This window comes from Convolutriloba macropyga, chromosome 10, assembly GCF_964194025.1.
Source record: "Convolutriloba macropyga chromosome 10, txConMacr16.3, whole genome shotgun sequence".
Taxonomy (NCBI): Eukaryota; Metazoa; Xenacoelomorpha; order Acoela; family Convolutidae; genus Convolutriloba; species Convolutriloba macropyga.
In genome coordinates, this window is record NC_134477.1 from 13442270 (window position 1) to 13460664 (window position 18395).

At 32.8% G+C, this 18395-nt stretch overlaps 1 protein-coding gene across 3 annotated transcripts in view; it reads left to right on the top strand.

Annotated features, from left to right (window-relative positions):
• The window catches only part of LOC142348644 (acetylcholinesterase-like), a 53785-nt gene that overhangs the window by 31245 nt on the left and 4145 nt on the right, over positions 1-18395 (top strand). For 2 of the 3 annotated variants that reach the window (XM_075400068.1, XM_075400070.1), the window contains 4 exons: positions 4951-4968; positions 9250-9351; positions 13036-13162; positions 16378-16532. In XM_075400068.1, the coding sequence (XP_075256183.1) occupies positions 4951-4968; positions 9250-9351; positions 13036-13162; positions 16378-16532 (402 nt within the window). The remainder of the gene's footprint in view (positions 1-4950; positions 4969-9249; positions 9352-13035; positions 13163-16377; positions 16533-18395) is intronic. The other variant, XM_075400069.1, reaches the window with a different exon arrangement.

Genomic DNA, 18395 nt, shown 5'->3' on the forward strand with positions numbered 1-18395 from the left:
CTAATTCTTTAAAATTTAGTGGAGAATTTTTTTGGCATAACCTACTTTCTTTTTTCAAAGCACTGTTTTTGATTCGTTTGGTTTTTTTTGGGTCTTGGATTTCGTTAAATAAAATTGTTTAGCTAAGAATTCTAGTTCTATAACCGAACCAAAATCCAATCCCAGGTCAAAGGTCGCAGTTCTGTTTTTTTTTTAGCATATTTATTATCAGTCGACCTTAACAATCTTTGAATGGCTTATTGTCTTTGTTCGCGCTCCCAAAATTTGACAGAGAAGACTTCATTTTGATGCAAAATTGAACTGTTCTTCTACAGTCTCTAGTCACTGCCCGGGTGAGGTTTTTGGGTAAATTTTTGTAAGAAATGCGATGAATGCGGTGAATTTTTGTAAGAAATGCGATGATGGCGGTGAATGCGGGGAAAATAAGTATTTCACCACATTTCACCGCTTTTCTTACAAAAATTCACGGCAAAATTCACCTCATTTCTTACAAATATTCACCGCGTCGAATTTTGTGGCAAATTAATGTAAGATATGCGGTGAAAGCGGTGAATGCGGTGAAAAAAAATAATTAGCCACATTTCACCGCATTTCTTACAAAAAATCACCGCGAAATTCATCGCATTTCTTACAAAAAGTCAACGCATATGATTTCCAAAGTTTACTCAACCTAATTTAAATTCACAAGAAATTTCAATACGTAAGTGACAGTTGGCGCAGTGGACAAAGCAGATGAAGGCATGCAGGAGGTCAGAGGTTCGAACCCGTGTTTGGATGATCCTTTTTTGTAAGAATACTGAGAACGCGGTGAAAATAAAAAATAATTCACCGCGATTCACCGTATTCACTGCAAAAAGATGTAAGAAATACGCGTTGAAAATTTTTTTTCACCGCATTTAACCGCATTTCTTACGAAAATTCACCGCCAAACCTCGACCCGGGTGTTGTCCACTCACCAACTACAACTTTAGAACATTGGCCTCAAATGCTGACATTTTTGAGTAAATGTCCTCGATAAAAGTGGGCGTTCACTTTAAACTTTTCTGTAAACTCAAACAATTTTCTCGGTATTAGCTACAAGAGTTTTCGTGTGAATTAGACGATAAATCATGAGAAAAGCACATATATTTTCTCGATCGTTCCAACTTGACCTCAGGAACGCAATTTTCTTTTGTACAATTCAAAGAATTTGAATTGTATTGGGGCGCTGTCTTTTTACGACTCGAAGAGGAGTATTGGAGAAGTCCTTTTCTCTAATCAAATTTATTGGAGTGATTTTTGAAGCGGGAAATGAAACAAGTGAAAAAATTTGGAGTGATTTTGGTGCTGAAAAAAGTAAAGAGCGGAGCGAAAATAGAGTGGTTTTTGTTCAAACCGCTGTTTTTGAGATAGCGAAAAATTTAAGTGTGAAAAATTTTTCTCAAAAGGGAGCGAAATTTTTTGTTCACGTGCGGCTTTTAAAAGCAGTTTTTTTGCAACTTTTGATGGTTATGAGGTTTGAATTTAATATTGTATTAGTATTGGGGCTTGTTGTTATAGGAATTGAAGGTTTTAAGTAGTTAATTTGAGTTTAATGCTAATTTCGATGTTTTTGATCAGTATTGCTGATTTTTAGACAAAATTTAATTATTTTTTGCCTGTCTTTTGTTTTACTGCTTTAAGTGGGATTTGAATAGAGGCTTGTTACTTAAGCAATTTTCAGATACCAATTGACCAAAGTTACTTTTTTATAAATCATTTTTTCTTGGGAAAATTGACAGTACAATAGAGAAATTTGAAACCATTTTTCTTAATTTTTTGCATTTTTTCTTTTTTTTTTTATCTCAGAGACAAGTTTTTAGCCTATTATTACTTGCCATTGTTTTGCGAGATTTTCATTGCTCTAATTTCAAAAGAACGTTGTTCGGCTTTTTGTTTCCTTGTACTATTAGAAAAACTAATTAAGTATTTCTAGTTTTTTTGTTCAATTTGTTTTTGAATGCCGTTTGTAATCTTCCTTATTTTCCTAATGCATTCGTGAAGGTTTAGACTGCACAATTGTTGTTCTAGTTGTTTTGTCATAATTATGGGCATTTTTTTCCATCGATTTGTTCCCGGAATGCTTCCGGCTATGTTTTTTTTAAGATCTGTTCGCACATTTTCATGATTTTTGAAGTCAAATTGGAGTTGTGATTTTGGTCACGCCGAAACAGGAAGTGGAGCGAAAAAGAGAGTGGTTTTGAGGCGTGAAATTTTTTTTGCTCTCAAATTTAAAGTAGAGTGAGAAAACGGTGTTTGATTAAAATTTCGCTTTCTCGCTAGTGGTTTTTTTTGTTCACATGCGGTAATTTCACTTTGATTTTTACAGTTTTTTTCATTTTTTTGGATCGGATTTTTTCTAAATGGTTTTCCAAATCCATTAATAGTCCGTTCTTGGTCTAGTTTTCTGTTTAGTCAATGAAAATTCTCTGAATTGTACGTCAGGACTTGTCATGCTATGTTTTTTATTTCGTACAACCCAAAAACAAGGGTCACATCATTTTAAGGAATTTTTACCTTTAATTGTATAACTTTAATGTATGAACCATTTGAAAAGCAGTAGCAAATCAGATATCAAGAACTAACGACCGATTGCCATGCTTAGCTCCTTGTCACTGCTATTTGAGCGTACGGTGTAAAAACAGTTTTCGAACTTTCTGCAACAAAAGCTTTGCGTAGATCAACATGGTTTTAGGAAAAATCGTTCAATAATCACTCAATTACTTCTCTAATGCAACAGGGTTGTAGGAGTTACTTGAAGCAAAGAAAATGTCAATGACAGTGTATCTAGACATAGCAAAGGCCTTCGATACCATCAATTATAATATCATATTTTAATATTATAAATACTATAATCAATTATAATATCATACAAATTATGTCGACAAGGGATTTGACAGTGCTTTCTTCAGATTTTTTGCGTTATTTTTATTTGATCGACAGCAGAGAGTTATAGTATCTTGCGGAAAATTGAACTTTTGACCAATCACCACCGGTGGACCTCAACGGTCAATCCTTAAAGTGTTTCTTTTTTCCGTTTATATATGGCCTACCCGAAATAATTGTCAATGAGGGCTATTTATACACGGATGACACAAAAATCGTTAGCACCGTAGACAATAAAATACAGCTGGAAAGAGATATAAAAATGCTATTGTTTGGAGCAAAGAGAATTGGCTAAATTTCAATTTCGATAAGTTTGGAAACGTGCAATTTTCATTACGTGAAAGTCAAAAGAAGCAAATTTTGCGTCTTCCCAGCAATGGAACCATCTCGCAGGAAACACACCTCAAAGATTTGGGCATATATTTTTCAGAAAACTTATCATGGGATTATCACTTAATTTTTGTTCTACTAAAAGCAAATCAGAAGCTTGCTTATCTAAAGAGAACAATTCCAAGTGAAACAAAATTGTCAGTCAAAAGCAACTAGTCAAAACTTTATGGATCAAATGTTTGGTATACCAGTAAAACTATCATCAGGCAAATGGCTTCTGAAAAAGTGTAAAACGGATACAATCAAACAGTCATTTTACTGATAAAGACTACAATGATTGTCTTCGATCAGTAAAATTACTTCCGATCACAAATCAATATGTCTTTTTGGATCTCTTAGTTTTAAACCGAATTTCGACAAGAAAGTTTCGACTTGAGGCAGAGCAATTTTGGCAAATAAGGAGTGGACATCCGAAAACACGATCAAACGAGAGAATATTTTTATACTCAAACGAATGTAATCGGCAGCGTTGCCGATCTAATTTTTTCTAGGGAGCTACAAACTTCAACAATTCGATGTCACTGGCGCTTGACTTTCCCAACTATAACCCATATTCAATAACCCTGTCAAATTCAAAAGAGATTTCAAACAATATCTATTTGATTTAGCGAAGAAGAATTTTAATTACAAATCAAACTAAAGCCCCGTTATGGACTTACTAAGCTTGGTGAAACCAAGCTTAGTGAAATTCAATATAGTTATTGTTATTATTATTATTATTTTTATTATTATTATTTTTTTATTAATATTATTATTATTATTATTATTATTATTATTATTATTATTTTAACTCAAATGTGACGAAAAACAATTGTAATGGGTGGTTTATTTTGGCGATCATTTTTTAATGTTCTTATTCAACTTGAATCAATCCAATTGTTTTGCTGGGAAATCTTTAATGCCTCATACACAAAGACAAGGGTCAGAAAACCGGTCACGTCAAATCTAGGGTGATGTTAACTGGGTTTCATCACTTAAACCGGACTAAGCGTTCAAAAAAATTATCCTTTTCGTATTCGTTTAATGAGTTTTCAAGATAACAACTACAAAAGAATGTAGAAAAATTTGCCTATAAAATATTGCTGATTTCGCTCATACGCTCTCATTCACTCGAACAATCGTGTAATTGGTCATCACACGAGGAATGTTGACAAAATTGTGTTTTTAATAACAGGAGAAAATCTTGTGATTTCAAACGAGAGTTTTAGAGTTTAAAGAATACATTAGATGGCATCGGCTTCAGGGGCGGGAGCGACGGTACTTTCCAGCCGGTTGCGGAAAAAACCCCACGGAAAAAAACCACTTTACCATTAAAGAACTTCGCATTCAGCGCGTTTGGCCATGCCTCGCGGGCCATGGCCATGCCTCAGCGGCCCGTGGACTTGATATGAAACTATCACAACCTAACAAATTATCACGATCGATGTTCGATTTTAAAATGGGGGTTTATTTCCGTGGGGGTTTATTTCCTAGACCCTTTTCCAGCATGCAAAGATGCAAATAAAGCAACAATTGCATCCGAAGCCTAATTGACTGGAAGTTAAGAAGTATCGATTATTAAGTTTGGCCGAGCACTGTCTTTTCAAACGTGTACCTCTCATTTAAGAATTATTTTGGTTTTACGTGATTTGAAATTCCATCTAAATTGTGTTCTAGACAAGAATCACCTGCACAGTGAGTTGTTATGACAAATGCTGCTTCGTGTGATCAATATTTGCATACTTTTATTAAACTTTACTTGCATACACTTTATTAATACTAAAAGGACGGGATGCCGCCTGCAAATACATCTAGCTAGCTTTTAAATGAATGATGTTCATATTAATTTTAATAAAAGAATTGATGACGAAGTTAGTAGAGATCATTCTACACTGCTTTAGTTCTGAAAAAATACGTTAGTTCACCAATCTGCCGATTTTCACAGTGTTGTACACAACTGTGCGGCGAATGCCTTGTTTATTCGAAATGGAGTAGTGTATAGTTTGATTTGAAGCTTGAACAATTTATTTGAACCGCTGAGAAACTTTTGATAGTAGACGATAACATGTTTTTGTTCACGGAAAAATGCAGCAAGTGATTGGAAGTTGACCGGAGAATATTTGAAATGATTTGGATATTGAAGATATTTTGTGTATTGATTACGTTAGTTAAATATATAATCAATTCAAAAATATTTTTGATCAATTTTGGGAACCCTAAGAACCCAACCATCAGCATGTGAGTTAAATAATATTTAAAGATAGTACATAAAATGAAATCAATGTTTTCCCTCTTGTATGATATTTTTTATTCCGTACATCTTTCCAATAATTGTGAATTAAAAAAGCACTTTTATATTCTCGAACTCTCTGGTATAACGTCATCGTTGAAATGAGGAAATATTACTTAAAAATAGTGTTTTTATATTTCTAAAACTTCCATTAACAGGCAATCAAACTGCTGATTTTTGCAATTTCATAATCATTTTGAAGGATTTCATGAAAAATTCACATCTTTTTAAAATAGCTTTGAAAAAATAGCTTTGCTTTGAAGGCATATATAAATAATGTTACTTCCGACATAGTTCCGACCAAAATTTCAGTCAAATTCAAATTTATGTATTCCGTCAAGTTCTGGCTAATTCCTGCACTTCTCCGATCATTCTTTCACTCAGCTCGCTTACGATATTTTAATTACCAAAAGTATTCACAAATAAGTATTCGGCTTTTTGATCATAGGAATATGCTATGGATTCAGAAAAAGAGATCAGTGAAAATAAAACTTGAGGAAAGAGCCTCTATGTTAATCCAATTGTGTCATTACGAAAATTCCAGCAGTAACAAAATTTAAGTAAACTAGAAAAAGATTTTCAGTAATTTTGATTTTTATTCTAAAGTCATGCTCAGTTTTTTTCATACAAAAAATTTGCATATCTATGCTCTGGTGTTCTTGAAACCTAAAATATTCTTTCTGAAAATATATAACATAGCCGGAAGAATTCCGGAAACGACTCGAAGTGAAAATCCATTTAAACGCCATCCAACTAAACATCAAACAAAACGTGCCTCCACTAATTTATGATTATCTTGAAACAAATTCATGAAACAAAAAAGTAAAAACAATAAAATCAAATCTGTTAAAATATGATAAAAAATCTGGTCAAATTTTGTTATAAATTGAGATCCCGAAAGAACGATCTCTGCCAAAATAACTTCATCAAAGAAACTAGTACTAAACAACCACTTATGTGAATTTTGAAAAAAATACTTTAGGCTAAATTATGAAAAAAACAGCTCTTAAAAACAACTTTCACTGAAAAATTGGAAAAAGTTACTAAATTTTTTAATATTTCAAACATATAAATCCAAAGAAAAATTCCCTTCAGCCAATAGGGCATCCAGATGCTCAAAAAACAATAGGCAAGTCATAATAGGCAAAGAAAATTAGCTAAAAACAGAAAAAAAAACAAAAACTGCAAAAAATTAAGAAAAATAGTTCCAATTTTCGCCATTTTTTTGTCATATTTCTCAACAAAAAATGATTCTTGCCCTCAAAACTGCAACCAATTGTTATCATAAATTTTCTCAAGTAGAAGGGGTTTCTTAAATACCCATTTGAGCCAGTGAAACAAAATAATCGTCAAAAAAACGCAAAAATTAGCCCGAAAATCAGCAAAATACATACATTAAAAACCTCCAAATTATCATAAAAATCAAATGAATTTCCAGAAACTTTCAAACCACTACCGAAACGAGGCTAAATTTAAAATAAAATCATAACCAAACCTCTTAACCAAAATAAATGAAAAAAACTGCTTTAAAATGCCGCACGTGAACAAAAATATTTTGCTCGCTTAGAGAAAATTTTTTCACACATCAATTTTTCGTTCTCTCAAAATCAGCGGTATGAACAAAAACCACTCTCTTTTCGCTCCGCTTTTCACTTTTGTTCAGCATCAAAATCACTCCAAATTTTTTCACGCGTTTCATTTCCCGTTTCAAAAATCACTCCAATAAAATTGATTAAAAAAAAGGACTTCTCCAATACTCCTCTTCGAGTCGTAATAAATATCAATTAAAGAGAGGATGAAAAGAATTGAAATTTTAATTTGATTTTGAGTTTAGTAAACATTGCAAAACAAAAAAATGTTTTCCCAAACTAACTTAAATTGATCTGAATTTTGTTATTTTGATGGAAGTAACTGAGCTGAATATCAACTAAGATAGTTTTTAAAACATTTCTAACATTTTGAAACCATACTCTGGTTGAATGAAAATCAAAAAAGTGAAATTGCACTACATATAGTTACTCTGAATCATTTGTAACACATTTTTAATTTTAAAAATGTAATCATTAGCTATTAATTTAGCTAACCGAATTGATCATTGTCAGAGAAAGTCTTTGCGACTGGTTTTGAAAACGGTGCATCCGACTTTCTTGAGTGTCTGAGTTTGATGTCAATAGATCTTAGCTTCAAATAATTAAATATCAGGAAACAGATGTTAAAGGCACCTCAATTTCCTTCCATTACCCAATTTATATTCCTACAGTTGCTTTTTATTAGTTTTAAAGATATTTTCTTCAAAACAGAAAAAAAGAGCCCGTAAAACACATGACAAAGACACTGAAAAGCTTTGTGGGTTGATTTGCAATAAATAGTTTTTTTTGAAAAACCTCGAAAAAGGTCAACAACTCTTGAACAGAATAGACGTGGGCTTCACGTGAAAAGGGGCGTAAAAATGAAAACAAAAATTTCGACAACTTTTTCTGCTTGGTTGGCAAATAGCTGTTTTAGGAAGTATACATATTTGTCACTGTTCTCTCTTTATATTTAAACAAAGTACCAGACCGACATAAATAGTTGAAAACTTAATTGGTAAACTATTGAATAAAAGTCAGTCGAAATACTAGCTTCGGATTATAAAGATCATTTACAGATTTGCATTTACGTATATCTTTTCTCTATAAGTTAGATATTCGTTAAAAGTAATTACCCTTAAGGTCGCCAAATCATGATTTGAGTCAATTGAAGCACTCTTACACAAAAAATGGCGTCAAAAATGTTCAGCTGAGACGGGGAATGGGATATTGGGCGAAAGTTTGATTAAGCAAAGCCAATTTTTGTAGCAATTGAGCAAAATTTTTCCACTAAATTTCTCTAGAAATTAGTTGAAAATCAAATAAAACTCTTAAAGGCGTTACTTTAAAATCCACTTGGATGCTACAAAGTACTCAAGTGTCCCTAATAATTGTCTTAACTTGATAATAGCATACAAAAACACAGAAAAATGCTCTAATATTGTAAACTTGCAGCATTTCAGTTTAGTTTTATCCTACAGATATGCCAACATTTTTCTCGAATTTACCAGGGTCATATATCTTTAAACTATTAGGAATAAAATAATTTTTGCTCTTTCCGTAGAAATTTTATAACAAAAACGTCTTCTTGTATACGTCCGAAGGGTGCAAAAATTAAAAAAAAATACATAAATTTCTTTAACTCATGTTCATGGTAAGACGATTGTTAGGGACACTTGAGTTCTTTATAGCGTCATGTGGATTTTGAAGTACCGTCCTAAAATGTTATAGTTGATTTTCGCCCAATTTCCACACCACAAAACAGTTAGTTGAGATTTTTTGTCTAACGGCTACAAAGATTAGTTTTGCCTAATCGAGCTTTTGCCTAATATCCTATGCCCCGCAAAAAAAGGCTATTTACAATCTTTTTTTCAATTTTTAACCGTTGCATCATTACTTTTTTGCAGAAAGCTATATTTTGATTTCTGATTGTTGGTGGCATTGAGTAATTATCTCATATTGAGGTCAAATGCTATTTAAACAAAATCGGCAATGAGGGTTTCTTTTTATAATCTTAGCGCTTCAATTACTAGCAATAAATTTTATCTGCTTATGAAAATAACGAAACTTCATGAGACGCCAGACTTTTATAAACTCGGTTTCGTTTGTTGATTTCAGATCCAGCAACCTTTTGACCAGCGTGCAATATGAGGAATCCCTTGACACTATCTTCAACTTCAAGGACAAAAAGACGCGTGATGCTATCAAGTTTGTGTACAGGTAGGTATTTAGATAGTAATGATCAGGGTTATAACTAAGTTATGTCTCTTGATGCCGGCAGTGATAACATTTTACGAGATTTCCAGAGTCCGGTTACTAAGTAGAACAATCATAGTCAAACTAGAACAGCTATATTCCAACATCTCGTTTTTTTTTGGAAAATAACGTTTATCTGCTAATAATCTTATGTAGAATGTAGATATTTTTCGAAATTAATAGGGCAAGAAAAGGTGAACTTGCTATGTAATATATTGATTGATTTCTTGGAATAACTGCATTGCCTAATTTGTAAATGAAACTATAAAAAATAACAGCTTAATTTCAGGGCTCCACAGAGAAATCAAGTAATGTGATTTATGAAAACAGAAAAATGCCCCCAATCGATTCAATACTGAAGTTTTACAAAATGTCACCAGTTTCTTAATTTCAAAACATCATTCTTATTATTTCTTTCTACAAATTTTTTGTTTATCGAGATAGCAAATTAGGGTGGTTGATCTATAAGCTTGACAAATCAACAAAGTAAAAGGTGATTAATTGCCCTGTATCTGCAGCTTTGGAACAAATGTAGAAATTGAAGTCGCTAGGTATGCAATCTTAAATAGGCATAGAAGCCAAAATAATTGTTTTAGTGCACCCGAATTGTCAAAAGTTGTATGTATACCGGGTTGAGGTGGTGGAAGTATGAGCCAGGTGATCCAGACAAATATTGTCCAAGATCAGACGATTCAGACAAAAATTTGGCCATGATTCGAATTTTTGGGAATTACTGCGAATTAGTGCGAAATATTTCGAAAGAACGCGTTCATTTTTCGACTAGGCCACGCAAAATTTGGCGACTATGATTCGACGGTGCGACTATTCGAAATTGTGCGACTATGATCAGACAAAAATCTGTCAAAATAAGGTGCCTAGTTATGAACGGATTCAAATCTTGCAAGAATTTTGCAATATGATTCAAAATTTTCAAGATTCTTACAAGATAGCAATAAAAAAAAATAAATCAGGGTACAAATATTTTAGAAAACATCTTTGTAGTAAATTTGTATTTATTAAACGAAATACAAAACCGAATTACAACACCGGATATACGATATATTAAACTTAAACCCCCTCCGACTTGATTATACACACTACATTATACCAAAATTGGTGGCACCACTCATTGTTTTACGTGTCATACATGACCTTGTATGCTTTCCAAGAGATTTTTTAAAGTTTTACCCTATATGTAGGCTATAGTTTTTTTGGCAAAAAAAATTTCCCTGTAATCAGATTTTTGTGCCATTCACATCATATATCAGCTAGCATGATTACTGAGAATCATATCTGACCTAGTATGAAATCACAAAAAGTTGTATGATGGGTGAACCAGACTGACGTCAGAACTTACAAGCAATCTCTCAATTTCGTTAATTATAGAATTATTGCTCATAAAAGAGGGCAACATTTTTAGTATTCTTATAGAAACTTTGTAATAGGAGTGATTTGAATCAAATTTAGACCGTTTCGATCTGCTGATTGCTTCATGTTTTTTTTATTCATTTGTCAAAAAAGAAGCTATAAAAGACATATAAATTAAAGTCCCAAGAAGTGTTAACAAATCAAATACCAAAATTCACATTTAAATGATAAAGGTTATAATTCATTCTTAAATATCAACTTTAATGGTACGTTTTAAAGAAGCAAAAATTTTCAGTTCACAAAAAATGTACCAATTGTTGATAAGGATAAGATTGCAAAAAATTTAGCCAAGTATTATTGAAAAAGTTTCGGGCTCAAAAAAGAAGACAATGAAAAAAAAGCAGTTCGGCAAACAATGTTTTTTCTCAAAACTTTTTTTCCCTGAAAACGACGAAAATTAGGACAAACATACAACAATCGTAAATTATGAGCTTTGCAGTTATTGCTTGGTTTCTTAATTAGTTAAGAATCATGCTTGCCTTGTTCCCAACTTCGATCATTGTTTGCGTATGTCAATTGTCTTTAACTATCGCCTTGGAAGCAAAGTTTTTTGATAACTGTCCATACAAATTCATTCCCCTATTTTTGCCAGGTTTTCTTTAATTATTTAGAAAAATTGATCTGAAGTCCAAAGAAAAGGAAGAACTTGACAAATTTCTTGATAATTGCTACTCAATACTTCAATGATAAAATTAATTTGCCCTCTGCCTAGGATGACAGGAATGATTATTAATAGCAGTGAAACAATAGCTGGGGCTGTTTTTGCCCCTCACTTCGTTTTTTACAATTCAAAGAATTTAAATTGTATTGGGGTGCTGTATTTCATCCTAAGATCTGTTCATTTAATTTCATGACTTTTGAAGTCAAATTCGACAAGTGATTTCGGTCACGCAGAAGCAGGAATTGGAGCAAAAAAACGAGTGGTTTTGAGGCGTGATTTTTTTTCGCTGAAACTTCACAGTAGAATAAGTGTTTAAAAAACAATTCGATTTAGTGATTGTGGTTTTTCGTGCACATGCGGCAATTTGACTTTCATTTTAGCTATTCTGCTTCACATTTTTTGATCCAATTTTTTTAAAAGTGGTTTTCACAATGCATTTTTTCTCCATTCTAGGCCTAGTCTTTTGCTTAGTCAATAAAAATCTTTTGAATTGCGTCAAGACTTGTACTGCTGTTATTTTACAATTCAAAGAATTCGAATTGTATTGGGGCGCTGCCTTTTTTTAAACATCTGTTCACACATTTTCATGATTTTTGAAGTCAAGTTGGAGTAGTTGGTCACGCCGAAACAGCAAAAGGAGCGAAAATGCGAGTGGTTTTGTGGCGTGAAGTTTGTTCGTTCAAATTTTTAACAGGGTGAGAAAACGGTGTTTGAACAAAAGTTCGCTTTCTCGCAAGTGGTTTTTTGTTCACGCGTGGCAATTTCACTTTAGTTTTTACTGTTTTTTTTTCAATTTTGTGGATCGATTTTCTTCTAATTGGTTTTTCCAATCCATTCGTAGTTCATTCTAGGCCTAATTTTTTGTTAGAATCAAATTTAAAGTCCTCGCTAGTGGTTCTCGCTAGCCGCATTTTGACATTAATTTTCTGTTTTTTTTTAGTTTTTTATCTGATTTTTTTGAAATGATTTTCCCGGTTCACTCATAGTCCGTTTTAGGTCTAGTGTTTTGTTTAGTCAATGAAAATTTTTTGAATTGTATGTCAAGACTTGTCGTGCTATGTTTTTTAACTTCGTCGTCAAGATTTTTTGCTTCTTGTTCGTTCGTTCATCCAATTTTAATTGAATTGCGGGCTAGCCATCGTTTTCCATGCATATTTGGGCAATTTTTTGTTCAATCGCCTGATTAATGTTTTGGTCACGTGACTTATCTGATTCTGAAAAATGACTTCCTAACTCTAAAATGGGCTCTTCAAAATACAACGTAATAGCATTTTAAAAAGTTTGGTCTGTTTTTTATACTATCTTTTTGAGACTGCAGATCTACGAAGCTATTGCGGCTATTTTCTGGCAATCTACCGGCTATGTTTAATTTTCTCACCATAAAAAATCTGTTTGCCGACATTTGGTTCGGGTTACAAATATCACTTAACGGTAAAATATCTACATTTAATGCATGTTTTTAAAATTTTATTAAATATTTGCTGCTCATTTTGTGCACAATTACCCATAGTGACAATTCTATCGTGGAGTTTGGCATTTTTTTGTTTACTTGTTTTTAGGAATTGGACAGACCCGCATGACCAGGTGCAGAACAGACTGGCAATAGACAAGGCCACTGGGGAGTACAACTTCGCTTGTCCATGTAACCACTTCGCAGAATTCTACTCTGCCATAGGCAGACAAAGGGTCAGATTCAATACAGTATTATACTTCTCTTCAACTCCCCCTCCCCCACCCCTCCAATTAAACGGCCATTAGGAAATATAGCAGGCCTATCTTTTTTAGTCCGTTTTTGGCGATCGTTACCTTTTGCGCAGAGATACAGAAGTCATTTTACTGAGAGCTCTAAAATATCGTTCATTCGTTGAAAAACATTTTCATTTTTTAATTTCTCAAAGAAATATTGGTGTTTTCAAATATATAATATCAAAAAATAAAAAAAGTCAACAAATAAAAATCGTTAATGCGCGTTTGTAACTTAAGAGCCTACCAAAATGAGGAGCAATAAAAATTTTTAAGTGTTCATAGAGCGTTCAAAAACAATTAGTGTGTCCGTTAAAAAAATAATTTAAGCTTAAACCACTAAAAAAATAATAACGCCTAATTAGAGGTCGTATGATGCCTGCCATTAGCGAGAAAAAAAGAAGACAAACAACAAAATCAAATGAGACCAAAAAGCATTAAATACGACCAGAACTGAAAGTCTATGTATTAAAAATTATAACAAAGTCAAAATAGTATCAGATAAAAGCTAAATTAAACAAAGTGGCTTGCATTTCAGCAGAAAAGATAATGGAACGAACTTTAATATAAATAATTAAAAAAAGACGAAAAATAGCAAAATTATCAAATGTGTTTATACTTTTTGACAACAAATAATTTCGAAGCCATGAAAATGAGCTGTTAGTTATAAACTGAAGTAATTGAATAGGTTCTTCCAATATGCTTCATTGGGCAGCCATTGAGACCTGTCATTATCCAGAAGGTCATACGACTAAAAATGCAAAAACAAAAAAAAATGCGTGAAAACAATGGCTATTCAAACTATATTTACAAAAACGATTAGACGTAATCAATTGCGCACATTTTTAATATCTTTTGTCTGATATATGACTTGCCATTTTTGTATCATTCTGTGACCATTTGAAAATTCACGTCGTTTGAAAGAGAGAGGCCACGTGAAAGAAAATGCGACCTCTCTCTTTGACGAGACTACAAAAACATTTTTCATTTTTGAAAACCAACTTTTCTAAACAGTTATAACAAGCAAAAAATTTTAGTTAAAAGTACTCCTGAAATTATGATGTAACAGATTAAGAAGCCAAAAGGAGCTTTCAATATTGAGATTAAGTTAAAAGACTGCAAAATAACAACGAAAAGCGGCAGAACTCAAAAGGTCACAAACAATTTTACACAAACGCAATTGAAACCAAAAGAACCGTAAGTTTTAAACTGAAGTTTTAATATATTTTTTTGGCTTTTTCCTTATCATTTTGATCTGTCAAAAATTGATCTTTGATTTGAAAAAGTTTTTGGTTTCCAATAACATAAAAACCAAAATCACTAAATTTTTGATCGCTGGAAGTTTCATAACTGGATCAAAACTAGTCTTGCTTTTGCTTCTTGTCCGGAAAAACAAATAATTGTTGGAAGTGATAGCCAAAAAGCTATTTTGACAAAAAGAGGCAAACTAAAGAGGCAAAAATATGGTGTATTAGGGATAATAGTAATCAAGTTATATTAGCGGAAAACCGTTAAGAATCAACTGAAACTATTAAATAGTTTCGCTGATGGCTCCTTAAATGCCAAATCAGAAATTTGTTTAAGTTAAATCAGTGACAAACCTACAAAAGAACAACAAATGCTTGCAATAAGAATTTATGAAAACACGTTGTCAGAGCCACTAAAACTGTTAAATTTTTTCAGAAAACCTAATATCTCGTCAGTGGTCTTCATTTGAACAAAGTGTGGTCTCTAGTTAATTGAACCCCTGCATGACAACAAACTTTTTTGCAACTGGTTGGAAAAAAATGCAAAATGATTTCTAAAAGTTCAGAAGCAAAAAACAATCCGAACGCTCTTTTGTCAGATAAGTCAACGATGAGATCAGAACTGTCCTTTCTATCTCTGCGCTGCAGTAAGAACCCTTGTTTTTTTTGCGAAAAAGTAAGAAATAGACATTTTAGCAAACGAAAATATTGTTTCGTCGAAAATACGTATTGACTAATAATAATTTAAGCAAAAGCCAAACATTTGTTGATTCAAAAACTGTTGATCAAACTTTTTTGGAAACTGAGGAAAAAACAGGCCTCTTCTGCAGAAAATTTTTTTCATTGTGTCAGCAGTTTTTATGCTTGCATTACCATTGAGTTTGGACAAAGTGGGCTACGGAAGAATTTTTTATGTCCTATTTAATGAAAAAGAACCAAAAAGCTGACTTTTTTTTTAAAAAAATTAGCCAAATCTCTACAAAGAGTCAGTTCAAACAAGATTCGGTTCCAAAAGAGTCGGTTCAAACAATTCAGCATCTCTTTTTTATCCTTTAATGTAAAGCCAACAAAACTTTTGTATACATATTAATCAAATTTTGAGCCATATTGATCAAAATTCCACCGAAAGTTGCAAAAAATGTTAACAATACAACGGAAGTGAAGCTAACGCTCACAAAAATTTAACCCTCCATTATGTGAAAACTCACTTTACGGATCCTCTGTGTATTCAAATAGGTCTGAACTCCTTACAGGGGGTATAAAGAAACTGGTGTCCTCTTGTGGTTTAGGGTGATTTCTGTATGCCTACAATAAGATACTAATTTATCTCATTCCATTGTGTTTCGTAAAATTTTCATAGATACCCCCAAATTTTGGGCACGAAATTTTTGATTACGGCTTAAATTTAATAATGCAATTTTATGTTTTTTCTGAACGTGTACGCAAAGTACCGAAAAGGAACTCAGTCTGTGGGTCAACGAGTTACTTTATTGCTCTTAAACTGTCAGTGGTTCGTTTGGTTTTTGTATTTGGTAGAAAAAACATACAATCTCTCTTTTTATTTTACTCCTCCCATTTACATTTTTTTAATCATTCAAGAATGGAGAGGAATGTTTTTTATCTGAACAGTTAACCTGTTTTGCTTATGCTTTGCGGAATTCTACTTAGTTTCATTTAATTTTTTAGGATTTTTAAAAATCTTGCAACAATTGCCTTTTGATGACTTATAAAGTAAGTGGCTGTTCTCTGCGGTCTGGTTTGTACAGCAATGCTAACTTACTTAAAAACAATTTTTATAAATTTAAATTTAAATTTACTATTATTATCGCTTAAATAAATTTATATAAATTTAAATACATTTTCTTCTCAAATCTTCTTGTGAAACTCGCCTAATTTCCCTGATTGCTGCAGGTATACATGTACTACCTGAACCACCGGTCCTCAACTGAAGGGTGGCCAGAGTGGATGGGTGCAATTCATGGTGCAGATTGCGAGTGGGTGTTTGGAAAGTTCCTAGACACCAACAACACTCCCCAAGAGAAGAGAATGACACGCAATATCATGTGGTAATCAAATGGATTTTCTAATGAGTTTTCGAGTCAACAAATATTTGTGATATTTATGACAAATAATTGTCAGAAAAGATTATGAATATTTTCAAATATTAATCAGTTTTAATTATTTACTATTTACCGTCAAACAATGTTTCAAGTAATTACTTGTGTTCTGCTGTGTTACTCGTTTCTATTCTTATGCGAGTTCTGCTTGATTGTTTTTTCGTCTGAGGGATTTCGTTCCTCCGAATGAGATATCTGACTAAGCCGAACTAATAAACTGAGTGCCTAAATTTGGCGTTCTGTTAGAGATTCACTAGTCTCTCAAGGTGTCAGGACAAAATACCCAATGCCAAAATATCCAATGACAAAATACCCAAAATCAGAACGATCAGAACGATTATTCAGCATAATATTTAGTTAGTGTATTTGGTCATGCCGTACGGGCCATAGCCATGCATTAGCGGCCCGTGGGACTTCATATGAAACTATCACAACCGAACATGGGGTTAAACAATCAACATAATTGGGAGAAAACATGCTTGTAATTTCGAGTGCTAATTTGTAACCGGATTATTGAACGAAAAATCAAAGGGTGTAAGTTGGGTATAATAGCATTGTATACTTTGGCACATTGGGTAAATTGGCATCGGGTATTTTGTCATTTAACCGTCTCTCAGTTCACCGGAAGTGCTGAGGAGACATAAATTCATGGCGGAAAGAGTAATTAGAGGATTTTATTCCCCCGCTTCCCCAGAACCTAAGCTATCCACAACCAAAGCCAACCCCATTCCAGTCGTTTGAGTAGTCGTTTGAATGGATCGTTTTACAAGTTAATAATACAAAATTCAACAAAATTTATTTATTGATCAGCTTTGGTACTCACTCAAAACAAGAACTTGTTTCCATTATCTTTGCTCACCCCATCATTTCAGCTCTCCAATCTAAAACATCATGGTTTTCCGGAGCGTGCTTAGAGAGTGTAAGAAATTTGCGGTAGGTGCTTCCGAAAAGCTTTCATTGGACTGAAAGTTTACCCCTAAACTTTGTCAATAATTTTTGTAATTTTTGGAAAGAAAAAAATTATGATGAAAAAATTTTGAAAAGAAAATTATGATGAAAAAATTATTTTGAAAAGAAAAATTTATGACGGTAAAAACGTGAAATATCAAGTTAGATGGTAGTTAGGCCTTTGGGTGTATACATACTTAACCCACTCAATTTTGATGCTCGAACACGCTGAAGCACAAACACACAAACACACACACACACACAAACACACACACACACACGCACGGACACACACTAACACAAAAACAGACTCACTCACATACAAACGGAAACACAGACACACACGTACAAAAGACTTTGAGATTGAGATGTAAGTAATTTAAGCATCACAAGTTTGAGTTGTTATAAAATTAATTGCTTATTTATTGAATGTTTTAATTTTTTTGCGCATAGGCATGAGACGTTGTAGTCAGGCACCAAATTAATAAATTTATTCTTGTGAATACATTCAGAGGCTCTGATATAATCTAATTTCCCATTTCTCATTTTTCTCCTGTTTTTATAGATCAGTCTTTTTGAAAACCCAGCCATTGAAAATCTAATGGGAAGGACAAATCAAATGAAAATCTCTCGGAGTTACCTTTAGTGAAATTTTTCCAATTGCACAATTGCTTCTATAAAACCCCAATTTTTTGTTCAAAAAGACAAGGCACATCCTTGTTCCGTTTTTAGTCACAATAAACGAGAGTTCTGATCATGACTGTTTTTAGACATTTAACAGCAAAATTCATAGCAAAAATCAGAATTTTCTATGAACGTTATGAGCTTCAATTCTGTAAATACTATGAACATTATGAATTTTTG